General features: G+C 37.0%; 4 protein-coding genes across 4 annotated transcripts; all 4 read right to left on the bottom strand.

Moving 5' to 3' along the window:
- Positions 1-13: 13 nt before the first annotated feature.
- On the bottom strand, positions 14-759 carry LOC142161889 (putative ripening-related protein 1). The gene has a single exon (XM_075217883.1). The coding sequence runs from the start codon at positions 713-715 to the stop codon at positions 146-148; it is 570 nt and encodes a 189-aa protein (XP_075073984.1). The 5' UTR covers positions 716-759; the 3' UTR covers positions 14-145.
- Positions 760-4,633: 3,874 nt separating this feature from the next.
- On the bottom strand, positions 4,634-5,405 carry LOC107778917 (putative ripening-related protein 1). The gene has a single exon (XM_016599243.2). It carries the CDS (start codon positions 5,340-5,342, stop codon positions 4,773-4,775), a length of 570 nt encoding a protein of 189 aa, XP_016454729.2. The 5' UTR covers positions 5,343-5,405; the 3' UTR covers positions 4,634-4,772.
- A 696-nt stretch (positions 5,406-6,101) lies between these two features.
- Positions 6,102-9,291, bottom strand: LOC107778916 (uncharacterized). The gene is made up of 5 exons (XM_016599242.2): positions 8,687-9,291; positions 7,559-8,374; positions 7,123-7,392; positions 6,918-7,028; positions 6,102-6,801 (listed from the first exon to the last, which is right to left on the bottom strand). The coding sequence occupies exons 1-5, from the start codon at positions 9,158-9,160 to the stop codon at positions 6,640-6,642; spliced, it is 1,833 nt and encodes a 610-aa protein (XP_016454728.1). The 5' UTR covers positions 9,161-9,291; the 3' UTR covers positions 6,102-6,639.
- Positions 9,292-20,782: 11,491 nt separating this feature from the next.
- Positions 20,783-22,339, bottom strand: LOC142162367 (uncharacterized). The gene is made up of 3 exons (XM_075218712.1): positions 21,794-22,339; positions 21,542-21,598; positions 20,783-21,388 (listed from the first exon to the last, which is right to left on the bottom strand). Exons 1-3 carry the CDS (start codon positions 22,337-22,339, stop codon positions 20,783-20,785), a joined length of 1,209 nt encoding a protein of 402 aa, XP_075074813.1.
- Positions 22,340-24,684: the final 2,345 nt, after the last annotated feature.

Raw genomic sequence — 24,684 nt, 5'->3', positions numbered from 1 at the left:
AAATAGATACAAGTTTGCTATCTCACGTCGCAAGAAAGTTCAGCACTTCAATAGATTTAAATGCACATATTAGAGATAATTCAGATATTCAAATTATCGTACATGTACTGTTCTGCTAGTAATACGCAGAACAGTATCATACATGCTAAGCATCAGACCATGTAATGTCGTACTCGCCCCAATCACCTTCAGGTATACCCAAAGCTTCCCACACTGCTTTAGAGGCATCAATGATGTTATTCGGGCATGGAGGCTGATAATCGTGTTCGTCATCACATCCCATGGTAGAGTCACACTCATCTACCACTTTAGCCTTCACACTTTTGCCATTAGCACTAATGGTGATATAGTTAAGGCACCTATCTCCTCCACTGTACCATCCGGTTGAAAGGGCAACAACTGGAGTATCATCAGAGTGGTATTGGTTATCACATTCCGATGGTCCACCGCCATCTCCACCCTTTTGGAAGCTATTTAAGGTTAAAACAGCCTTGGTATTACCCGTCACTGGAGGCGAACATCTGTAAGTGGTGTACATCTTGCCTTGTTTGCAACAATCTGAGTCATTTTCCGGGTTACATTCTCCTGGAGGCGGCTTTATGCCCCTGATTTTGCCACTCGGTTGGCAAGCCTCTAATCTCGCATCTAAGCAGTAAGCAAAAGTGGCAAAGATCAGCAACACCAGAAGCGATGTTCCCAAGCTAGAGTTCATCATGGTTTAGTCCTGTTGTTTTGTTTGGTTTTGTTTTCAAATGTTGGTTTTGTGGAAACTGGGATGATCTAACAGGTTTATATAGTATTTTGGTCAGATAAAATGCCAATTTTGAGCTCAAGGCATGAAAAGTTTCTTTTAATTAAGTATATAATTATTGATTTTGCAGTCAAATGGTTTGGTGGAGAACCTTTGTTTTCTTATAGTTCCTTTAAGTTACTTAGACACAGTTGATTATAACTTGTTTACTTTCCTTGACGGACTGACGGTCACGGCCTTTGTTTTCTATAAGTTGATATCTTTATAAGAATTATCTGTCTTTTCAACTTTACATTCACGGCTTAAACGTAACAACCTAATATGACAAAAACTTGATTCGTTATTCTCTTTTCTTGGACCCTTTAGTTGCTGAAAACTAGTTTGTATTATACTATAGTAATTAACAGAACAACAGATTGTTTCATCTGGTTGCTAAACATGAAACCTGCATTGTAGCTTCTGTATATCTTTTATGTATGACGTTACAGAATAAAACAAATCGAGTCTTGATTTTGTTACAATCATCTTTTCCCGTGACATCAATTATGATAGAGGAGATTAAGACTAATTTAAAAATGGTAATCTGTCGCTTAATGTTTCTCCATGCATACCACTCCATTTTCCTGTTAGAAAAGAATATATCGTGCAGTAGAATAGAAAATAAACTTTCAATTCTTCGAATTTTGATAGTTCGTGTGCTGTTAGAAATCTTTTTAGCCAACTGATAACTTGGAGGATTTTTCACCTGAATACTTTTGTCGTCACTGCTTTCATAAGTGGGTCTGTTAGCAGGGGCCGATGTAGAATGCAGAATACATGTCCGGTCAAACCCAATAGCTTTAGTCCAAATTGTTAGAAAAGAAGACCCTCCTCTTGTTTATTGTGACAATATTAGTTTATTGTACTTGACTGTGAATCCTATGTACCATTCACGGACAAAACATTTAGCAGTTGATTTCCATTTTGTTCGTGAACGGGTTGCTTTTGGTTCTATTTTGGTGCGCTATTTACCAACTGATCAACAACTTGCTGATATTTTTACTAAAGGTCTTGTTTCCCATAAGTTTAAATGTCTTAGAGACAATCTCCACGTGCATCCATGTGTTGATTGAGGGCCTAAGGGGGTGTGAGAATAGGATTTGTATTATACTCTTACACTTGTATTTATTTACACTGCATTAGGGAGTTGTACAATATGCTTATATTCTTGTAGAGAGGACAAGTTATAAATACAAATTAACCCTCTTACCTTGTTTAGGGTAAGCGCATTGTTTGTACCAATTCTATCACAAACTCTATATCTGTTTTAAGAAATTTATTGAATATGTACAAATTATTAACTTATATCCCAGTAACTTAAATGGACCAGAATTTCGAACCCATAAACTTCAAATCCTAGCTCCGTCTCTGTTTGTCAGTGAGTGGGAACCATAGGTTGACAGGTATATCAAAATTGAATAGAGCGTAAAGATTTTAAGGATGCTATTTTCTCATATGAACTGTCATGGGCTGCTTTCCAGACACGCCCCATGACCCCTTGGCCGTGCCCCATGGCGGCCTAGCAAGCCTCACAATGCCTAGCGCCATGGTCGGCCCCGTGGTCTTGGTTGCGCCAAGTGACAAGCGTGGATGCGCTTCTATCGCCCCACCGATGCCTCTCGCCAGCGCCCAGTGGCTGGCCAATGACAACAGCGCCGCACGCCCTGACAATGCCGCGCGCGCAAATCCTAATGCCTCGCCAGCTTCCAGCTGTAGGCCCATTTCAGCAGCGCCTCGCGCACAGACCCTGATGCCAAGCACCAGCGCCCAGCCTCAGGCCAACACAGCAAGTGTCGCGCGCGGCCACAGCAACGCGCGCGCAGACCCTGACCCGCAAGACAAAGTTGCTGCCATCAGACTTAGTTCTACATTGTAATAAACTAAGTCCTTTTCATTGTAATTATAGTCTAGTTTACATCATTTTCATTCAGTGTGCTTCCACAACTTTATTAGGACTAGTCATGTAATGTTGGTTTATTTTTTTTAAGCATTATTAGGGGGGATCAAGCAATCAAACATTTTCAGCAATCAATTTTCTGTACTGGTGTCTCTCCCCCTCGACATCGCATCTTTTATAATCAACATTTCATTCATCAATAAAATCATCATCATCATTCAAAACTCAATTCTCTCTCAGCTTCCGAAATTGCTCGTGACATTGGTTTTCCCGCACGACACTGACAATCTAGTCTCGCGTGCGGAGGGGACTTCATTGGCAGACATCAACCGCACTAACATCGGTTGCTTAGCCTTACGTTGCCCTTCCAAAGAACATTAGGAAGGCGTTGCATAACAGAACACATGAAATGATCAAGAACTTATTTTCATTATTGATATCAAAATTAATGACTAAAAAGAACTGTCATCGATAAAGTTTGCAAACACATATAGAAATACAATAACAACAATAACAATAACAACCCAGTAAAATCTCACTAGTGGGGTTTGGAGAGGGTAGTGTGTATGCAGACCTTACCCCTATCCCGAAGGAGTAGAGAAGCTGTTTCCGGAAGACCCTCGGCTCAAGAAAACATAAAGACAAAAATGAGACAATATTAGTATTACCACAGAAATCGTAATAAAAATAGGAACAATATGAAATCTAGAAGAAAGATGCAAAGTAAAAGTGAAAGCTAATCAAAAGGTCCTGCATTGAAAAGCAAAATAGTAAGACACAACATTGCTACTAACTATCTTAAACAAAAAACTCTACCAAACTAGTCTTACAAAGGTGCGAAGTAAGGCAAGACTCAACTGTCTCCTAACCTACATCCCTAATACTCGACCTCCACATCTTCCTATCAAGTTTCATGTCCTCGGAAATTCGAAGCCTCGCCATATCCTGCTTGATCACCTCACCCCAATATTTCTTAGGTCGCCCTCTACCTCTTCTCGTGCCCTCTACAACCAGTCGTTCACACCTCCTTACCGGAGCATCTGGGCTTCTCCTCTTAATATGCCCGAACCATCTTAGCCTCGATTCCTGCATCTTGGCATCAATGGGAGCTACATGCACCTTCTCCCGAATAACATCATTCCTAATCTTATCCATCCTAGTATGCCCACACATCCACCTCAACATCCTCATTTCTGCTACTTTCATCTTTTGGATATGTGAGTTCTTAACAGACCAACACTCAGCCCCATACATCATGGCCGGTCTAACCACCGCTTTGTAGAACTTTCCTTTGAGTATCGGTAGGACTCTCTTATCACACTAGATTCCAGATGCTAACCTCAACTTCATCCATCCTATCCCAATATGGTGTGTGACATCCTCGTCGATCTCCCCTCCCCCCAGATACTCAACCCAAGGTACTTGAAGCTACCTCTACTTGGGATAACCTGTGATTCAAGCCTCACATCCACGCCAACTTCCACCGGCTCAGCACTGAACTTACACTCCAGGTATTGCGTCTTCGTCCTGCTCAGCTTGAAATCCTTAGACTCAAGGGTCTGTCTCCAAACCTCCAGCCTATCGTTGACACCAGCTCGCGACTCATCAATAAAAACTATAGAAATGCTTTTGTAAATTAAATAGATTGAACTACAAATTTACAACAGCATGTTCTAGATTCTATGCATTGGACCAAGTTATAATCAACCATTTGACGCCAATTCATAACTCGACACGTGTACAAAATATAGCTGGAGAATAGCCTAACTGATGCAAGCTTTGAAGGATATAAGAGAGAGACTAATGCCTAGTACATTGATTGAGTGATCTTGGTCAAACTGTTGTATGCCTTATAGGTTTGGATTAGCTATTGCAAGTCCTGTTTTTTCAGATTTCAATAATCATCTCTTTCATAGAATGGAAACTTCATATTACAATTTCAAAAGTCGATATGAGCAGAACTTCAGTAACTGTAATTTCACAAGAAAACATGAGATTTTAATGGTATCTAAGCCACATATTACACATGATCTGAGTATGCACATGATATAGAAGGATACCATATATAAATACTATACTGCTGCACTAAGCATCGGACCATGTAATGTCATACTCGCCCCAGTCGCCTTCAGGTATATCCAAGGCTTCCCAAACTGCTTTAGAGGCATCAACAATGTTATTTGGGCATGGCGGCTGATAATCGTGCTCGTCATCACATCCCATAGTAGAGTCACACTCATCTACCACTTTAGCCTTCACACTTTTGCCATTAGCACTTACAGTGATATAGTTAAGGCACCTATCTCCTCCACTGTACCATCCGGTTGAAAGGGCAACGACTGGAGTGTCATCGGAGTGGTATTGGTTATCACATTCCGATGGTCCACCACCATCTCCACCCTTTTGGAAGCTATTTAGTGTTAATACAGCTTTTGTGTTTCCGGTCACAGGAGGCGAGCATTTGTAAATGGTGTACATTTTTCCTTGTTTGCAACAATCCGAGTCATTTTCCGGATTACATTGTCCTGGAGGCGGCTTTATGCCTCTGATTTTGCCACTCGACTGACAACCATGTAATCTTGCATCTGAACAGTAAGTAAGAGTAGCAAAAACCAGTAACAATAGTAGTGATGTTCCCATGCTAGAGTTCTTCATGTTTTTTGTTCCTCTTCTCTTCTGGTTTTGTTATTAAATGTTGGTTGTGTGGAGACTGGGATGATCTAACTGGTTTATATAGTGTTTTGTCCACACAAAATGCCAATATTCTGCTCAAGGCATGAAAATTTCTTATAATTAAGCATATAGCTGAGGAGCTTAGCAGTCAAACGATCTAGTTGAGTACTCTCATAGTTCCTTCGTTATTTGGCGTAATAGAATCCAACATATATTAATTAGGTTCTTTACTTTCCTTGACCATCACGGCTCTTTTTTCTATAAATGGTATCTAAATTAGAGTTTTCACTCTCATCAACCTTAACCTTAACCCCACGGCTTAAACCTAATCATGACAAGAACTTGATGGGTTATTTTATTGTTTTGGACCCTATAGGCGCTGAAAACAATTTTGTATTTTCCTGCATAGTAATACAACAACAAATTGTTTCATCTGGTCAATAAACATGAAAACCTGTATTCTAGAATCTGTATATCTTTTATGCATAACGTCATATATTATTACAACCAGTCTTTATTTAGTTGCAATATCATTTTCCAGTGATATCATTATACCGCTGCTGAAGTTATTGTTTCTCCACGAATGCTCCCTAATTTGACTGTTGGAAAAGAAAATATAGTGCAGTAGAATAAAAAATAAGCCTTCAATTCATGGAATTTTTTGTAATCTTATGCTGCTTTAGTTAGGAATCTATTTGCCAGTACGAATAATTGTAGGTCTTTCCACCTTAGTACTAAAGGTTTTAAGAGTGCTATTTTTAATATCATTAAGTACGTACTAAATACAATGTCCAAGAGCTTATATCTTATAATTACATAGAACTGACGCCAATAAAATGTACATATAAACACAGCAGAAATGCTTTCGTGATCGAAATGGGCGGGACTACAAAAGGACAAAAGCAAACTCTTGACCAATCAGCTTGCCTCATTCAATTGCAGAAACTCCCAAGACTTTCCAGACACAGCTTTTGAGCAGCAACCATATTATTTGGACATGAAGACTAATCGATAACCAGGGTCTGCATTACACCCCACGGTGTCACTCTTATTGACTGCACGTCTATTGTACCATCCAGTCGAAATAGCCACCACTAGTGCGGATTAAATAGGCAAGACCTTCTTATTGATTTGAAAAATCCTAACCTGTTTATGCCAGTTCCAAATTGGACAAGGATTCAAACAGTACAGCTGCTTGCACTAGGCTGCTCTGTCTTTCTTGTCTCCCGTGACGGATTCTGCAATCTCAACAACCTGCTTATTACCTTAAGTCAAATCATCATCCATCCATGGCCTCAACATTGCCTTTCTCAGTATTCTCCTTGTCACCGATGGAGTCCTTACCATGATCTAGGCCGTCACTACCATGGTCATCATTAGCGTTAAAACCGCCGGAATCACCATCACCATGTCTGTCATGGTGGCCCTCTCTTCCATCAATCTGTCAAAAAATGAAAAGAAAAAGAACAGCATAAACTACAATAATATGCTGAAAATGGCACAGAATATTAGTGCACTCCAGTAAAAACAAAAAGGGATCAATTCTATGTGCAATACTTCTGAATCATCCTTTTCTGGTTGTTTCTTTGACAAAGACTCAATTGCTTTAAAGACATCTGCAAATGACGCCATCATTTGTTCCTTAAGAGACTCGGTTGCTTTAAGGACCTAAGAAAACAAAACAAAAACAAAAACAAAATGAAACAGCTGTTTGTGTGTATATAAACTTAAATGTTAAACTAAAACATAGAACTGACCATACCTTTCGAATATCACTCTTCAACTCCGACTGCCCATCCGACAGTCGTTGGATCTCATCACTCATCTCCAAATTGTTCACTGGGGGATCCGATTTAGTCTTCGGCTGATTTTTGCTTCTTTTAGGAGGTGGAGTGCTAAAGTCATCATCACTAGAATGAAATTCAGGAAGCTCAGACGAATCCACCTCCTTATCATTTGGAATTCCAGATGATTCAGGCAAATCCAAGTGAATTTGCTCAAACTCCGTAGGAGAAACATTCTTCAACTTCAACTACATAAAGAAAAGAATTTAAATGAGTAGATGAAAATAGATGAAAAACAGCCCACAGAATTTTTAAGATTTGTACCATATACATTTATTTCACATGCTGTATACACTGCATATACATTTACTATACTGCATATTACAGATTATGCATATTGACTTTGCAATTTACCTTGTGCCCACTCATCTTGAAGATCCCACTAGACAACTTGTTCAAGGTCGGTTGCCTCCGAATTTTCCAATTAAGAATACGGGGCACTTTGTTGTCAATCCGGTGAGCCCACTTGCCATCAATATAGGTGCAGCACTCATAGAACCAGCACTGAATAGCCAAAGGTAAACCCCCAAGCCTATACATCTTTAGACCGGCCCACAACCTATTGTTCATGGTCTCCACCATGGCTCTAAATACAAGTATACCCCAAGGGAATGTCTCATACTCCCCGCTCTCAACAATATCAAAATCAGCCTTCGTGATGAATGCCCTAGACCCAGTTGAGAACAAGAATGTGTGTATGAAATACAACACAGCAATCTTGACCGCATCCTCGTCCGACCTCCATCTCTTTTCAAGGAAGCAGTCAATCAATGATTGCTTCGGTACTTTTTCAAGTCCAGAAAAGTACATATCCATCAACCTATTGGTAGTACTACTAGATTCATAGCCCTTATCAGCATCACCACAACATTTCAAACCAGTAATAATCCCCAGTTCTGCCAGTCCGAAACGCAACTTGGTCCCGTTCACTTTAAACCACAGTTCGTCCTCTCTTTTTGGGACCACCTGCCTGAGCAATAGGGAATGTACAAGCTGGTTCTGTACAACTACATTAGGCAAATCAAGAAAATACCCGAACGTGGTCCCCCTGAAGATCTGGAGCTGTCTATCATCCAACTTGCTCTTCAACAATTTAGCAACTTCACAATTTGTGTGTGAACTTATACGCGTGTGAAAACGTTTGTTCGGTGGAATGTAGAAATCCCAAGTCTGCATTCCAAAAAAGTTCAATTGATGTTAGTGGACAATTAAAAAAATTCATTAAGTTCACCTGTATACTTAATACTGTTGACTATACACAAAGTATATACACTGTAATAGTTGTGTATGCACCTAAAAAGTCTATACATAATATATACAATTAATATTGCTGCAGACAGTAATATATACATTATGTATACACATCATATACTATTAATATACAATTATACATTCAGCATATTAGAATTACATAGACAATATACACATACAAATACAATTAAACCCAAATAAACTAGTGAAAAAGGTTGAGAAAATACATACCTTCAAATTGGAGGAGGAGCTAGGAGCTTGTACCTCCACCTTTCTCTTTTTTGATGCAATAACTTCACGGATCTGTACAGATTTACTCTTATTTTTGGCAGCAGCATTAACAAGCTTCCTCCTTTTAACACGTTTTCCAACTAATTTACCTCTTACAGCTGTAGGGTATTTTAGTGATTCCTTCACAGTAGACTCAGCTGATCCATTATGAGGCGTCTGAGAGCGGGTTATTCTTCTTGCAGTGGAAATTTGCCCAACAGATTTACTAGGGTTTGCATCATGGGGAGATTCAGTAGCATTGTGTGGGAGTTTTTTTCTGTCAATGGAAAATTCCGCAGCAGAATCAGGACTAATTTCTACTACTCTTCTCTCTGATGATAGATTTAGTAAATCATCATCGGTAAAATCATAAACAGACAAAGGGTCCAAGATTTCCCCGTTGCTGCTTTCTATTATTTCCGGCTTTTCCGTCATTCTCAACCAAACATACCCTAAAATCCAAACAAAACTAATTGAAGCAGATCAAGGGTTTAAGAGAGAGGTGGTGTTTAGCAGAGGAATGGTTTGTGACGTGTGTGGGTAGGTTCATTGTAGAAGACAGAGGTAAAAAGAAGGCCAAACCCATAAGGCCCCTTCTTCAACTGGGCTCCACTTTCATTTTGACGCGTTTACTTTGCCTTTTTCAATTTTGACACTCCAACTTAGTATTTTTATGACTTTTTAATCCGCTTTTACCGTTTTTAGGAAAATTCAATGTTATTTAAAATATATCTTAAATCACGCTACATGAAATGCACCCGCGGCTCGCGATATGTTTTATTTAGCATTGTTGGAAGTTAAAATCGGGTCACATGAAATGTACACCCGGATATTAGCAATTATAAATCACAAATACGTCACGGAAACTGTACCCGTAGCCATGATAATTTAATGTAACGCGCCAAAAGCAACTACGAAGATTCATTTTTAATATCTAAGTTACAATATTTGTAAGGCCATGGATTATCTAATTTATGGATGTCACACCTCAACTATTTTTCTTTTTTTTAAAGGAAATGTATTTAAGTATAACAACTGCAAATATTAGTTCTTAATCTAATTTATGAGGGTCATGAGTTATGAGTTTTGTTTGTGTATGACACACCTCAACTTGTTTCTTTTTAGAGGAAAAATTATACTTAATTAAAAAGACTAAGCTTAAATTATTATTTTTTTTTGAAAAAAGGAGTTTAGGCTTGGACTTCATTACTCGATTAAATTAGAAAGGGTTCAGCTTTGCAAAAAGCTGCATCTGGGCTTAAGACTTGGGCCAAGAAAAACGAAAGAACCCCAACAGGCTCTTGCTGGTCCGAATTCTTGTTTGAACAAAGTTGGCCCATATTGGACCTGTAAGAGGCGAGCCTAGTCACTATTTGTTTCGTAACTGGGCTTGTCCACCTCTACTCACACATTTATAACAATTAAAAATCAACCTGCTTTCAAATAAAATCAGGATATACAACATAGGTCTAATTCATCAATTGATTACATGGTTTACAAGATGAATAAAAACCTATATTTACAATATGACTGATACAGAGAACCTTTTACAAGCGAAAGACGAATTTTCAGGCTTGTGGCTCAGGCCCAATGGCCTAAGCCCAAATTCTTTGGTATTTTTCATCTGGGCTTTCTCATAGCTTCAGCCCATTTGAATTAGAGGATAGCCCTTTATCCTTACGGATAGGGCTAATAACTTGGCATGTTCCACCACAATGGTGATAATAGAATGACAAACAAATGTACCCCTAAAGCAAACATTTTGATCCTTTACATGATATAAAAATCTGATTTATTACAGTTCCGAATAAATAACAAATCAAAGAAGAATTTTTTTTTCCAGAAAATCAAACATGCTGCATTAGATCTATTAACACATATAAACTATTATGTAAACTACTCTATTACATTTTTCAGCAACCCAACCAATCCTTGCCTCTTTTGGACATGATTTGTCCATCACAAGCTAATCCATCACATGGAAAATACTAGTTTCAGCATAACTTTAACCAACAAAATCCTATCTTTAGCTTAGATCTAGCTGATTTGGGCCAACTGGTGGCCAAATCTGCAGATTAAGCCATGTGACCAAAAGACATCTTCACACAAAGTTACTTAAAAAAGGAGAAACTACAAGGTTTTTTTGAACAAACCGACCAAATCAAAGCTCATGAAATAGAAAACTAATCAAATCCAATCAACACAATCACAAGTTAATCATGAGAATACATTATCATATGAATTCTAGTAGCTTCAGTTTAATATCATTTCAAATAAGAGCTTTACATGAAAAAGGTCAAGCATAGTACCTTGAACAAATAGAAATAAACCAGCAAGTAAGCAGGTGAACAAAGAAAATCAGTCGAAGCTTAAAGGAGCAGAAATCAAACAAACAGCAACAACGACCCAAAGAAATCAGAAATTTGAACCAAATTAAGACAGCTTTGAAACCAGAAAATCCAGCTAAAGGAAACCAGAAAATCCTCTACTTCAAACCATATTTCCCAGCTTGTGAAAACCAAGAATAATAAGTTTTTGAATGTTTTCTAAAATTTCTGAAATTTGATCTTTTTTTAGAAAAGAAAAGAGAACTTTGTGTAGTAAAAAATGATGCTAAATCTGTGTGTGAGTGAGGGAATGTTTCCCTTTTATAGAGTGTGCAAAAAGGCATCAAAAAAGCACATTCTAACCTAAAATTGTGAACTTTCACGATAGTACAACATCTTTTACAGCTGCCTGTCCTTTTCCTTATCCAATACTAGCATTTTTATGCTAAGGATAGGGACAGTTGTGCAAAGTCTAGAAGGTTCTGATATTAGCCTATGCAAAAGTCCGTTTTTACCCTTTTAATTACTGCCTATTTCAGATTTATCCTAAGTTTCTTTTAGTTCAATAAGCCCCTACAAGTTTCTAATGATTTTCAATTCACAAGGTTCAGGGTCCAAAATAAAAAAGATGTAATTAAAAATACTGATATTTGCCTAATTAGTAAGAGCTGATCTAATTAACCCTAAACAATGAATTTAAACCAATGACATTTGAACAACAATAAAACCAAGATTGGAAGAAAGCTGTAAAGAACCCTAGAAATCAGACTACTTAACTTATAAATCAAAACAAATCAATTAATTAACATTTGAAAATCTGACTGAAACCAATTTGAATATTGCAACTAAAACAGAGAGGAGCAAATACGAAAATGGAAACAAAAACAGAGCAGTCATGCAAATCATAACAACCTAAAAAATTAACCTTAGTTAGCCTAAGTCCTGTGCAAATTGAAATGAAATCCTAGCATGCTTTGATTAGTCTAATTATCAATGGGTAAACAATAATTAACAGTTTTAAAAGAAGAAAAACCCTAAAATTATGCGGTTAATACTGAAACAAAACATGAAGAGGGAAAAGAAAAATCTAAGCAAAGAAAGAATGACAGAAAATAAGAAGGAGTTACCTAACCTAAACGTAAGACACGAACATGGGCTTTAGTGAATCTGGCCGGAGTTTGGAACTGATTTGGCAAGCTTGAAAATAAGTCAAACCCACATGAATCAATTGCTCTCGTCAAAAGCAGTTGACTCATGTAGGTTTGAGCCATTAATTCTTCCGGAATCACTCAGCATAGGCCTCTAGGGTTTCAAACTTTTGATCTGGGTTGCTTGATTTTGAGGAGCCTTTTGGGCAGACCAGTAGGGTATTAGGGGTATAGAGAGTAAGGAGGTAACCTGGTGAAGTTTTGGGCTAATTTGGAGAGGTTAAGGTTTTTGGGATTGAAACTTCAAATTTGAAATTCGAGGCGTTTGAGAGTGATGTGAGGGGATTGATTTGGAGATTTGGAAAGATAGATGATGGGGGTTCTGGGGTGTTGATTTGGGGCCATTTGGAGCAGTTCCGCCGCCGTGAGGCGATTTTCGGCGGTGGAGGTGATGGAGTAAAATAGGGCGGCTAGGTTTTCTTTAGTTTAGGTTGAAGGAGATGAAATTGAAGGGTTTAGAATGGGGGGTTCTAATTTCGGACAGTCATATAGTTAGTGGGGAGGTGAGTTCTCATCCGTTCGATCAAACGGGATCAACAGATGGGGTTTACTGAACATGGAACGACGTCGTTTAGATTCAGATGGGGTCTGGACCGGGTATGGATGGTTTGAGCTTGGGTTTGGAAGGTGTTTGGGACCGATTTTTTGGCTTAAAATCAGCCCTTTTATCAATTAACCCCTTATTTCCCTTTCTTTTCTTTTTTCCTCTTTTCTTAATTAAAAAAAATCCTAAATTCAAAATCCTAAATTGCAAAATTAAACTAATTATCTAATTACAATAATTATGAGAATTACCTAATCCTACATTAAAAGACAAAAATCCCTAATCTAAAAAATTAAAAGGTAAAAATGTAAAAATGAGATTTTTTTTGTAATTTTCATTTTTAATAAAATAAATAATTAACTAATTAATCCTAAAAGTATAAAAACAAAACCTAAATGTAATGCATGGTATTTTTGGTATTTTTCATGATTTTAATAAAAATTAAACGTGCACAAAATACAAACAATTAATAAAAATCCTACAAAATTCATATAAAATGGCAAATAATTGAAACAAAATCTATTTTCTTAGATTTTATAGGAGTAATTCATATATGGCAAAAACCACATGCTTACAGCGAACATCGGCTTGAATTTTTGCTCTATTTCATCTGGTCGTTGTTGGTAAGTTCGTACAGACCCCTAGTTTAAAGGTGCTTTTTTATTGTTAGGGTTTTTATCTTGTTTTCGAATCTTCTGACATGTGACCTTCTTTTGGTGTTTTTCCTTTTCATTATAGGGTAAAGTTGATTTAATGTCAGCTGACGAATATATTCTTGTCCGTTTTACCATGGTGGTACTTTTATCGAAGATTCTATCGCCAAATACGTTGGTGAGAATGATGTAAAAGAGTATTCAATAGATAAAAACCACTTTTCATTGGTTGAATTTCTGTATTATACAAGGCAACTGAGGTATGTTTCTGTTGGGATTTTTTATGTCTTTAACCCTAGATCAAAACAATTCGTACTGGTTGAAAATGATGAACAATCGTATAATATTGTCTGCTACTGTAAAGAGGGGGTCTTGGACATATTTGTTAATCATGTTATTGAAGAACCTGCTTTGGAGGTGGTCCCAACTGCTCTTATTTATGGGCCCGAGGTGGTTGAAGCCACTAATATGAGTCTAGGGAAATTTTATATGGTGGTTTAGGTAATATAAATGCAGAACAATAGTATGGTGATGAAGTTGGGGAGGCTGTAGTAGACAGAGTTGCTGAAACCACTAATGTAGATGGTGCTGAAAATTCATAGCTAGATTTGTCAGATTTGCTTAGTAGTGACACTGATTTAGATGATATACCTGAGGAGATGATAGTGAATTAGATGAGGAGTCAAGAGCTATAAGAACAGAAAAAAGAAGAAAGAATCTGCAGAAAGAAAAGGGGAAACAAAGGCTGAAGAAGAAGAGGAAGCCACCTACTCCAACAGAGGAGGTTGAGCTAGGGGAAGCTGGAGCAGACAAAGGTTTTGATGACATTGATAGTGTTGATATCCAATTTTTCCCCATAATATTTTCAAAACTATGCTTTGGCAGCAATTAGTATTTTTCATACAATTTTTGCATTTTAAAAATATTTTAATCAATTTATCCTAGCACTTTTATTTATAAAACAATTACTAATTGCATCACAAATAGTTTTATAATAATTTTTGTGGCTTAATTTATCATTTGCATTTGTACTAAGTTCCAATTATTGCACAAACAACCACATTTGTATTTTTAGGACGCAATTGCAATTACTTTGCAATTATAACCTATGCATGCATTATTACATTATTTTATTAGAAAATAGCCTTTTATATTTTTAAAATATTAAGTAATTATTCTAAAATATTTAGAGGCATAAAAATTATTTTTTACAACCTATTAGTTTTTTTAAAAATTATTTTATCAATTAAATGGGTATTTAACAAATATCCTTTTTATTCCTTTATTTTTTCCGATCTAGCCTATTAAATCAGCCCAATTTCAACCACCAATTCAATTAAACCAGGCCCAAATCCCATCTGTCCCTAACCCAATTTAAGCCTACTCGACCCAAAACCCCATCAAATCGTGGTTGTTGATCCTTTAAATCAATGGTCCACATTAAGACCTTCATTTTTAGTCCCAATGACCCCCAAACCCTAGTCATTTGCCAACATCGGCCGCCCCTGAAACCCTCGCCTCTCTAATTCTCTCTGAGACCAAACTTAACATTATCCGCCACCACCCAAAACCAGCCCTAATTCCCTTGATCCCTACTTGATCTATGACTTCCCATGGTTGTACGAGGCCTCTACTTGTCTCCTATTTCCCTTGGTTGCTCGATTGTATGGTTTTGTGGAAGGACCTCGAAGAGATTTGGTCCAGATCTCGTTTAAAACTTTTCAAGAGTCTGTCTATGGTCTGTGAGTGATTTCTATAAAAGTTTCACGGCTCAAATCTTTGATTCAAAGGCCAGATTCTCTTTACCCTTTCTCTTTTCTTCAAAACTTAGCATTTGGACTTGAATCCGTCCATATCCTTGTAGATCTGGAGCAATTTGAGTTTGTCATTGCTTTTTCTTTAAGGCTCCTTTATTTCTTTACTGATTAATCGATTTTTGAACATTTTGTTATATTAGGGTTTGTTTTTCTTGTTGTTTGTTGGTCGAACCTCTGGGTATATGAAGTATTTTCAAACTTCCATGGCTATTCTTTTAGGTTTTTTACTTCTCTACTACTAACCGGTTTTTAAAACACTATGCTACTTCAGGTTTCGATTTGTATGATTTCTGTTGTTCGAATATCTGTGTGTTGACGTGCTTTCAAGTTTTCCATGGTTGTTTTCCTTCTTTAAGTGTTTTAAAATTAGGTTTTTTGAACTATTTTCGGTCTAATTTCTCTGTGTTCCTAAAAGTTTTACTCAACCTATTTTGTTTATGGGAATTGATATATTCTTTCCAGAATTGCTGAGTGATTTGCTCTGTTAAAAAATTCGTGTGCATGATTCTTGATTATTTCCGTGTTTATGACCTTAATTAGTTGTTCTTGCCTTATTTGATTGTTGTATATTTATTGATTCTTTACATGATTCTTTCCTTAATAAAACCCTTGATTATTTTATTCTGAAGATCTTTATTTGGTTTGATTTGAACTCCTTTCCTTAATAAGGCCTCTGATTCTTTACTTCTTTACTCAGTCTAATTTGAACCTCTTACCTTAGCTAGTTCATGTCATTACCGTTGGCTAATTGCCCTTAATTAATGGGAAGACTATGTTGAACCTCTTTGTGTGATTGATTCTGAGATCCCTTAATTGCTGATTATTGATTACTTTACCTTATTTGATCTACTCTTGAACTACTATATAAACTCCCTTATTTAACTTCTTACACACGAACATTAGTTCACTATTGCTCTTACACTCTAAAAAACTCTCTGTACTTTTTGCTACTTGTGATCTTTATTAGTCTTGCCGGCTGTAAGCCAAGGCTAGAAACTGCACAACACCTGTCTTACATCTTGTGTTCTCTTTCCCTTAACTGGTATGCCTCTGATTAAATTTTAGAATCTAAACCCTATGTGTTTCATTACTGCCTTAGTTCATCAGTCCTGAGTTCATTCCCGCTACTGTTTACTGTTCATCTAGCATGCCTACTGCTGCCATGTTCAATTTGTGATTAGCATGTCTCAACTATGCTTACTTGTCTACTATTTATCTAGCATATCTAAAATCTTGTTTTGTTCAGTGTGTGATTAGCATGCCTACATTATGAATGCTTGTGTGGTGTTCTGCCTAGTTTGCTCATTTAAATCCTTTCCTACTTTGTTTTGCTAAGTCATCTAGTCTCTCTAGTTATATGTTTGAGGCCTATATGTTCTCAACATCTTTGCTCCATGCCTCAATCACCTACCCTTGTAACTAACTTAGTAATTCTATACATTTGTTTGCTTTTGTGCTCCACTATACACTAAGGTGTATTCTATGTATCACCAACCTCTCTCTCCCTGTGTGGAACCTGTTTGCCAAGTATTTCTGAATATGGTTTGTTCTGTGAGTTGTGTTTTGATTTTAAAGTGTTTTCATACTTTTCTCAAGCTGTTTTACTTCCAAACTAGTACTAGTTTTTAGATATCTTTTCACCTCTAAGAGTCCTCTCTATACTGTTTACCAAAACCCTTTTCAAATTATGCACTCTTACTTACTCTTAGATTATTAAGTCCTGCCCCTCTGGTATATGTACCACTTAGAGGTCCTTGAGATCTCTCTGAACTCTAGCATACCAGGGCTGGCTCTTCCATACATAATCAGTCCTTATTTGAGAAAGTCTGGGTGTGAGCACTGCCCGGGATCCTTGAGGTCCTTAAGGAACTCTGACATACCTGGACATGAAATTGGCAATGAAACCTTGGGCATGAGAGACTACTGGAGGCCTGGTACACTAGGATTTGCTTTGGGCCTACTTCAGGCTCCCTATAGCTTAATTTTATATTTTACCTATGTAATTCATTCAATCATTGGTCTATAATAATTAATTGTAAATAGATATTGGGTTGACTAATGAAAAAGGAGGGTAGTTATATAGTACTGTGGGTAAAGCTAGGTAGAAAACATGCCTATAGGGTTTATTTTGGCTCAAATGTGCCTTGTTAGATAACATGCCTATAAGGTTTACTTTGGTTTACATGTGCTGAGTAGACAACATGCCTATAGGGTTTACTTTGGTTCAAATGTGTTTTGTTAGATAACCTGCCTATAGGGAATAAAATAATTAAAGTTCAGTTTTTCGTCTGCTGCCTTAGAATTAGTTTTCTAAATATGTTATCTTGCTACTACTTGTTATCAGTACTCCTTTCATATTATCTGTTGCTATTTCCGATTTAGTTTTCTAATTATTGTTTTGCTATTACTTGCTACCAGGGCTTCTCTCACCTTCTTTAGCCGAGGGTCTATTAGAAATAGTCTCTCTACCTTTCCAAGGTAGGGGTAAGGTTATGTATATCCTACCCTCCCCAGACCCCACTTGTGGGACCACACTAGGTTATTGTTGTTGTATCTTTAGAAATCATGCATGTAGGTTTAATTGGTTGTCACACTTGCTCAGTCAGTATGCGTGTCTAATAAGAACTAATAGTAGTTTCACTCATTAAAGATAGAACTCATGTACATAGAGTACAAACTGGAACTTCATATAGTGTCTTGTTAAACATCGCTAGAAAGCATGCCTATAGGATAAATAACTTCAAACTGTTTCCCAAAATTATGACTGCATATACACACTTAGGCAAGCCTTAGGACGTTAAATAACTGTGAAACCAGTTCTGTTTATGTATGAAATTATCAAGACTTAATAGGCTGTAAAACCAGTAGGCAAACTGGTTAAGACCCTGCCACTTCACTTAAAACAAACGTTGCATATTTTGTTTTGTGATGTTCATATAGATGTCATGTTCCTAGGCTTTATGAACTTATTTAAAATCAGTTGTTTGAGATGTGCTTCTTATTTTATTATGTACATGTGGAGGTAAACATAAGCCTTAATTGCTTTCTTTCCCAATTTGATTGTCCTATGTGTTCTTTACTTGTCGCCTAGATTTTTTCCTTTTAAAACCTTAGGTTGTCTAGAACTGTCTAGATTTAGAGGTTCTAAATACCTTCAGGCCACAAGGAAGGGATGGGTAGTGCACGCATATGATAATCAAATTGGGAAAGAAAGCAATTAAGGCTTATGTTTACCTCCACATGTACATAATAAAATAAGAAGCACATCTCAATAATGTGATGTGTAGCCCCTCTAGTTGAGGAGGATTACCGGGCATTGCACAGATTGATCATGTAGGCTAATCAACTTAGGAATTCCCTTTCCCAATTCCTATATGTGTTTAAATTATCTAAATTTCCTTTTTCTTTACATATATATGTGTTTAAGCTGTCCAAACCTCTTTTAACTTCATTATCTAAATTTCCTTGATCATATATGTATTTAGACTGTGAAAACTACCTTTATTTGCAAATATGTGTTAAGACTGTTTACTTGTTAAAATGACTAATTCACATAGTTTAAGTTCGGCTGGGACCCACCGTTGTGGACCGCGAGGGGTGCCTAACACCTTCCCCTCAAGGTTATTTTGAGCTCTTACCCTAATCTCTGGTAATGCAAACTAGTTATAAGAGTTAATCGCTCTAGGTGCCCTAACACACCTTAATCCGTTAGGTGACGACTCTTTAAATTCAAATACCCAATTCCCAAAAGGAAATGAGTTCTTCCCCATGAATGTTGAAACCCGAACTTCTGCGAGGAAAAAGGGGGCGCGATACAAGGTTCTTATACAATTTGATTTGTAGGGAAATATGGTTAATCTAATTCAATATTAATGTCCAAGTAGCAGATCTAGTATTATTACGAAGAGTATTAAACGTGTGATGTTAGAAATAAATTTTTTAAAGCACTAATGGAGTAATAATAACTTCAGAATGTGAATGATAGCAATAAATGACAATAAATGACATTTAAGTAATATACGAAACAATGTTTAACTTATCATTCTGATAATGATGGATGATGATAAGCTATTGAACATTCTGATTCTTCTTGGATCAGGAGAGAAAGATCGAGGAAAAGAGGTGTAAAGGTAAACTTTTTAAATGAGAGCTATATGCAAGTAGAGATAGAGATTCTGGATATTTCATGGTGAAGAAGTACCATCCATGGCATAAGTGTACTAATAAAAATAAAAACAAGTTGTGCACTTCTAAATACATTGCCAGGAAGGAAATTCAAGGACATGATAGTATCTCAGCCAAACATTAAACATTAAACTATGGGAGTTACACTTGGGACTGCTTTCTGCTGTTTTACAACTTGCAAACTTAAGTAGTCGATGATTCAGACCAATTGCCCTTTAGTTTTTGTGATGTTATTCTGGTAAATAAAGAATTGTTGATGCATTTAACTCATTTGTTAATATTCAGTTGTTAGTTTCTGCTGTTAATTTTGTATTGTCAGTTTCTATTGTTAAATTTGTTGAGTCTTCAGTCATTTTGAAGTCAGTTAAATGCAGTCAGTTTGCAGTCACTTCCAACCAATTTGTATTGTTAAATTTCAGCTGTTATAAAACAGTTCAGCAGTTTATGTTGTTTACATTTCAGCTGTTAAAATTCAGTCAGATTCAGTTAAAATGCAGTCAGTTCAGCAGCCTTGGACATGGCATTCTCTTAGAATGAACCAATACCACTTCATTTCTAACATAATCAGTACATATGTAAAGCCAAACATAACAAGCTTTAAATTTTTTATTAACAAGCAAAAATGAAAGCTACACAAAACCCCCAAAACAAATATTAAGACTACCATCTTCGACAAAACGAAGGAACAACCAAACAATTCCACACGATGAAAACAACTACAAATACAAAAATCTACTTCTTCCTTGCCCGAACCAATTTTGCATCATTTTCTTTGACCCTTTTCAGTAAACCATTAATGTTCCTCTTTGCTTGATCGAGAAAATCTTCATCATACCATCTAAAGTACTCGCAAGCACCTCGATCCTTCAAAACAATATGAAACAATTTTTTTTAACAAACTTAAACCAAGAATTCGAAATATAACTGCAAATATATGGCTGACTTACTTTGTCGAATTTACACCCTTAAAATCATCGACCTGGATTTTGATGCAACAAAGAAGAATTAAGATGAAAAGAACTAATCCAGGAGCTGCAACTCGAGGAAGATGAGGCTAAATCAGGGACTGATCCGATATATTTAGCTAACTCGTAAGAGAGAGAGTATAGAAAGAAGAGAGATGTTATTATATCTGAATGAATATGTACAATACAATTGTCTTGATACTTATACTTCAGTTGAATGAAGGAATCTATACTGCTAACTACCACTCACTTCTGCTAAATTCTTATAACAAACTGTAACTAACTTCTACCAGTACTAACGAACTCTGTCAACTTAGCTTCTTCTCAAGGCTCAATTCTGCAATTGCATCAATACCCCCTAATCAAGAACACCCTTGCCCTCAAGGGTGAAGGAAGGAAATCTATGTTGTAAGTCAGTGAGGTACTCCCAAGTAGCTTGAGCAACATCAACACCTGACCATTTAACCAAGACTTGACATGCAGCCTTGTTTCCTTTCTTGACCAACCTCCTGCTCAAGATGCCTTCAGGCTCAAGATAGTAAGGACTGGATAAATGCAACACATGTGGATGAGAAATGGTAGCGGGAACTTCATGGCATTTCTTAAGTTGAGACATGTGGAATGTTGGGTGAATCAAAACATCTGTAGGTAGTAGTAACCGATAAGCAACAGCTCCAACCTTGGCAGTAATAGGAAAAGGACCAAAATACTTTGCTGCTAGCTTATTGAATAGTCTAGAAGCAACTGAGATTTTTCTATAGGATTGTAATTTCAGATAAATCCAATCTCCTACCACAAAGCTCCTATCAAACCTACGATTGTTAGTCATGTCCTTCATCTTCTGCTGAGCTCTGGCCAGATGGAATTTCAACAACTGTATTATGGCTTCTCTAGCAGCTAATGATCGATCAACCATATCAGTAACAGCTTCACCGACCAAATAGGGAAGATATATTGGAGGTTTCTGACCATACACAACTTCATAAGGAGTGCATTTGATTGCAGTATGATATGTAGTGTTATATCACCATTCAACTAGTGGTAAATGAGCTGACCAATCGCGAGGACTATTAGAGCAAAAACACCTAAGATAAGTCTCCAAGGTTCTGTTCAAAACCTTTGTTTGACCGTCAGTCTGAGGATGATAAGTAGTGGATCTTTGTAACTGGACACCCTATAGAGCAAAAAGTTCTTGCCAAAATGAACTGAGGAATATAGGGTCCCTATCACTTATCATTGTAACATGCATGCCATGAAGATTATAAACATTATCTAGGAAACATTGGGCCACTGACTAAGCAGTATAAGGATACTGCAAACTCATAAAATGCCCATACTTGCTCAACCTATCTACGACAACAAGAATCACCTCTTTGCCATTAGACTTAGGAAGACCTTCTATAAAATCAAGGCAAATATCAGTCCAAACACCTTCAGGGATTGGAAGAGGTTGCAGCAGTCCAGGATAAGTTGATGCATCATACTTATGCCTTTGACAAATGTCATATTTGTTAATGAATTCTCTCATATCCTGGGAAAGCGTTTTCCAGAAAAATAGAGACTTCAACCTCTTGATTGTTGCATCCATGCCTGAATGACCTCCCTGGGGAGTAGAGTGCCACAACCTAATAATAGATTGTCTGAGTTGATGGTCTGCACCTACAACCAATCTGCCTTTCCACCTCAACTGATAATTAATCCAAGTATAAGATCTGAAAGGTTGAACTTGTAATTTTGTAATTAGCTCCTGTAATGCAGCATCTGAAGACCAAATTTCTTTAATCTGAGCATATAAGGGATCATTAGGGGACAACAATGAAATAGCTAGAAGTTTAGCTTCCTCATTTCTAAATAAAGCATCAGCGGCCTTATTCTCATTTCCCTTCTTATACTCAATAGAAAAGTCAAAAGCCATGAGCTTAAAGATTCCAGCTACTTAGAACTCTGTATGTATGTTTTGCTCCAGCAGGTATTTCAAGGCCTTCTGGTCAGTTTTGACAATAAAGTGCCTTCCTAGGAGATAGTGTGACCACTTCGTGATAGTTAAGATGAGAGCTAATAGCTCCCTATCATAAACAAACATAGATTGATGTTTAAGAGCTAGTGACTTACTAATATAGGCAATTGGATGCCCATGTTGCATCAAGACAGCACTAATGCCTATTCCACTTGCATCAGTCTCAATAATTAAGGGCTTTGTATAATCGGGCATGGCTAGAACAGGTGTAGCCACTAGGGCATTCTTCAGTTTTTCAAAGGCTGTTGTAGTTTCATCTGTCCAATTGAAGTTATCTTTTCTGAGCAGTTCGTTTAGAGGTTTACAAATTGTACCAAAACCTCGGATGAATCTCTTGTAATAACCTACTAATCCTAAAAATCCTCTCAGTTGTTTCACAGTAGTGGGAACAAGCCATTGTTTAACAGCTGAAATCTTTTTAGGGTTTGTAGCCACTTCTTTTGCACTAATAAAATACCCTAAGTATTCCACTTCATGTACCCCAAAAGCACATTTGGATAGCTTAGCATACAACTGATGTCGCACCATTAACTCAAACACAGCCTTTAGATGCATAATATGATTACATATTTTTATTGTTAATTAATATGTCATCGAAGAAGACCAAGACTGACTTCTCGAGAAGGGGTTTAAAGATAGAATTCATAAGACTTTGGAAGGATGATGGAGCATTAGTTAAGCCAAATGGCATAACTAAGAATTCATAGTGTCCTTTATGAGTTTTGAAAGCAGTCTTATGAACATCAGCAACAACCATCCTTAATTGGTGATAACCAGCTCTAAGATAAATTTTAGAAAAAACCACAACACACCCCAATTCATCTAATAAATCTTCAATAATTGGTATATGGAATTTATCCTTAATAGTCAGCTGATTTAGATCTCTGTAATCAACACAAAGCCTCCAGCTACCATCTTTTTTCCCCACTAAAACAACAGGATAAGCATAAGGACTGGTACTATGTTGTATCACTCCCTGATCCAACATTTCCTGCACAAGCTTCTCGATGACATCCTTCTTTATTCCAGGATACCTATAAGGCCTCTTACTAACATGTATTGCTTTATCTATGAGAGGAATTCTGTGATCGAAGGAACCTCTATGGGGAGGAAATACAGTAGGAATTTCAGAAATGCTAGTATATTACTCCAATAAGGTAGACAAAACAGGAGATATCTCATTACCTTGAGAAGCTTGTATGCTATCACAATGAATACCCTCTGCCGCATTTGTGATTAAGGAAATCATAAAAAACTGAGCATCGTCCATAGGCGTTTTATTCAGAGTGCTGGTTTTAGTTGATTTCAGGTTGCTGCTAGCCCCTCTCAGCACATGTTTCTTTCATTGATAGACAAATTCAATTGCTCTATTTTTGAAATCAAATAAGATTCTGCCAAGAGTACTCAGACATTGTACTCCCAATACTATATCAACATTACCCAAGAGCAGGAGTAAAAAGTCTAAAGAGAATGTAGTGCCCTGTAGCAGCCATTGCAAGTTCCTGCATACTGACGCAATTTGCACTCGTTTTCCATCAGCTACACTTATGGATTGCTCAGCTATGGGACTAGGCTTGCACCCTAATTTCCTTGCCACCTCTTTATCAATAAAATTGTGGGTGCTTCCTGTATCAATCAACACTTGTAAAGGTCTCTTTTTATGATAACCAGTGACCCTTATGGTCTGATAACTTGTTACTCCAGTAAATGCCTGCAGAGAGATTGTCATTAGTTCATCTGATTCTATATTGATCTCTAAACCTTGCTATCATCTTCACCAGTAACTTCATATTCATCATTCATATCTACCATGAATATCTATTTTCTTGCCTTGCAAACATGCTCTGGTTCATATTTTTCGTCGCAAAAGAAACACAGCCCCTTGGCCCATTTTTCATCCATTTCTGCAGCAGTTAGCCTTCTACCAGGCAATCTGTTAGGTTTACTAGAATTTGGTTCAAAAGGTTTCTTAAAATGTAGGATTTGATATGGGAGGTTTTTGGTGATTATGATGTTTAGAGTAGGAAGGGGTAGGTAATATAGAGTTCTGTGGTTTGAAGGAAGGCTTAACTCCCCAAGACTCAGCTTGTGTTTCGAAAACACCCTCCTGTAATCTAGCAATCCTGTAGGCTTGCATCAAGGTCCTTGGCGACTGAATCTTAACAGATTTATTCAACTCTAGTTTCAAACCCCCCAAGAAACAACTAATAGCAATCTGATTTGATATATTGACCTTAGTCAAA

This window comes from Nicotiana tabacum, chromosome 7 (assembly GCF_000715075.1).
Source record: "Nicotiana tabacum cultivar K326 chromosome 7, ASM71507v2, whole genome shotgun sequence".
Classification (NCBI taxonomy): Eukaryota; Viridiplantae; Streptophyta; class Magnoliopsida; order Solanales; family Solanaceae; genus Nicotiana; species Nicotiana tabacum.
This window is presented reverse-complemented; position numbering and strand designations above follow the sequence as displayed.

Bases quoted from the DNA above. Each gene is read 5' to 3' on its own strand.
- LOC142161889 (XM_075217883.1), bottom strand. From the start codon at position 715: ATGATGAACTCTAGCTTGGGAACATCGCTTCTGGTGTTGCTGATCTTT.
- LOC107778917 (XM_016599243.2), bottom strand. From the start codon at position 5,342: ATGAAGAACTCTAGCATGGGAACATCACTACTATTGTTACTGGTTTTT.
- LOC142162367 (XM_075218712.1), bottom strand. From the start codon at position 22,339: ATGGCTTTTGACTTTTCTATTGAGTATAAGAAGGGAAATGAGAATAAG. The intron at 21,599-21,793 runs GTGATTCTTGTT...TTTGCTCTATAG, and splicing joins CTAAGTCTAATGGCAAAGAG to GGTGTCCAGTTACAAAGATC. The intron at 21,389-21,541 runs GTTTTGAACAGA...GTGTATGGTCAG, and splicing joins AGACTGACGGTCAAACAAAG to AAACCTCCAATATATCTTCC.
- LOC107778916 (XM_016599242.2), bottom strand. From the start codon at position 9,160: ATGACGGAAAAGCCGGAAATAATAGAAAGCAGCAACGGGGAAATCTTG. The intron at 8,375-8,686 runs GTATGTATTTTC...TTTGGAATGCAG, and splicing joins GCTCCTCCTCCAATTTGAAG to ACTTGGGATTTCTACATTCC. The intron at 7,393-7,558 runs GTAAATTGCAAA...TTCTTTATGTAG, and splicing joins TCAAGATGAGTGGGCACAAG to TTGAAGTTGAAGAATGTTTC.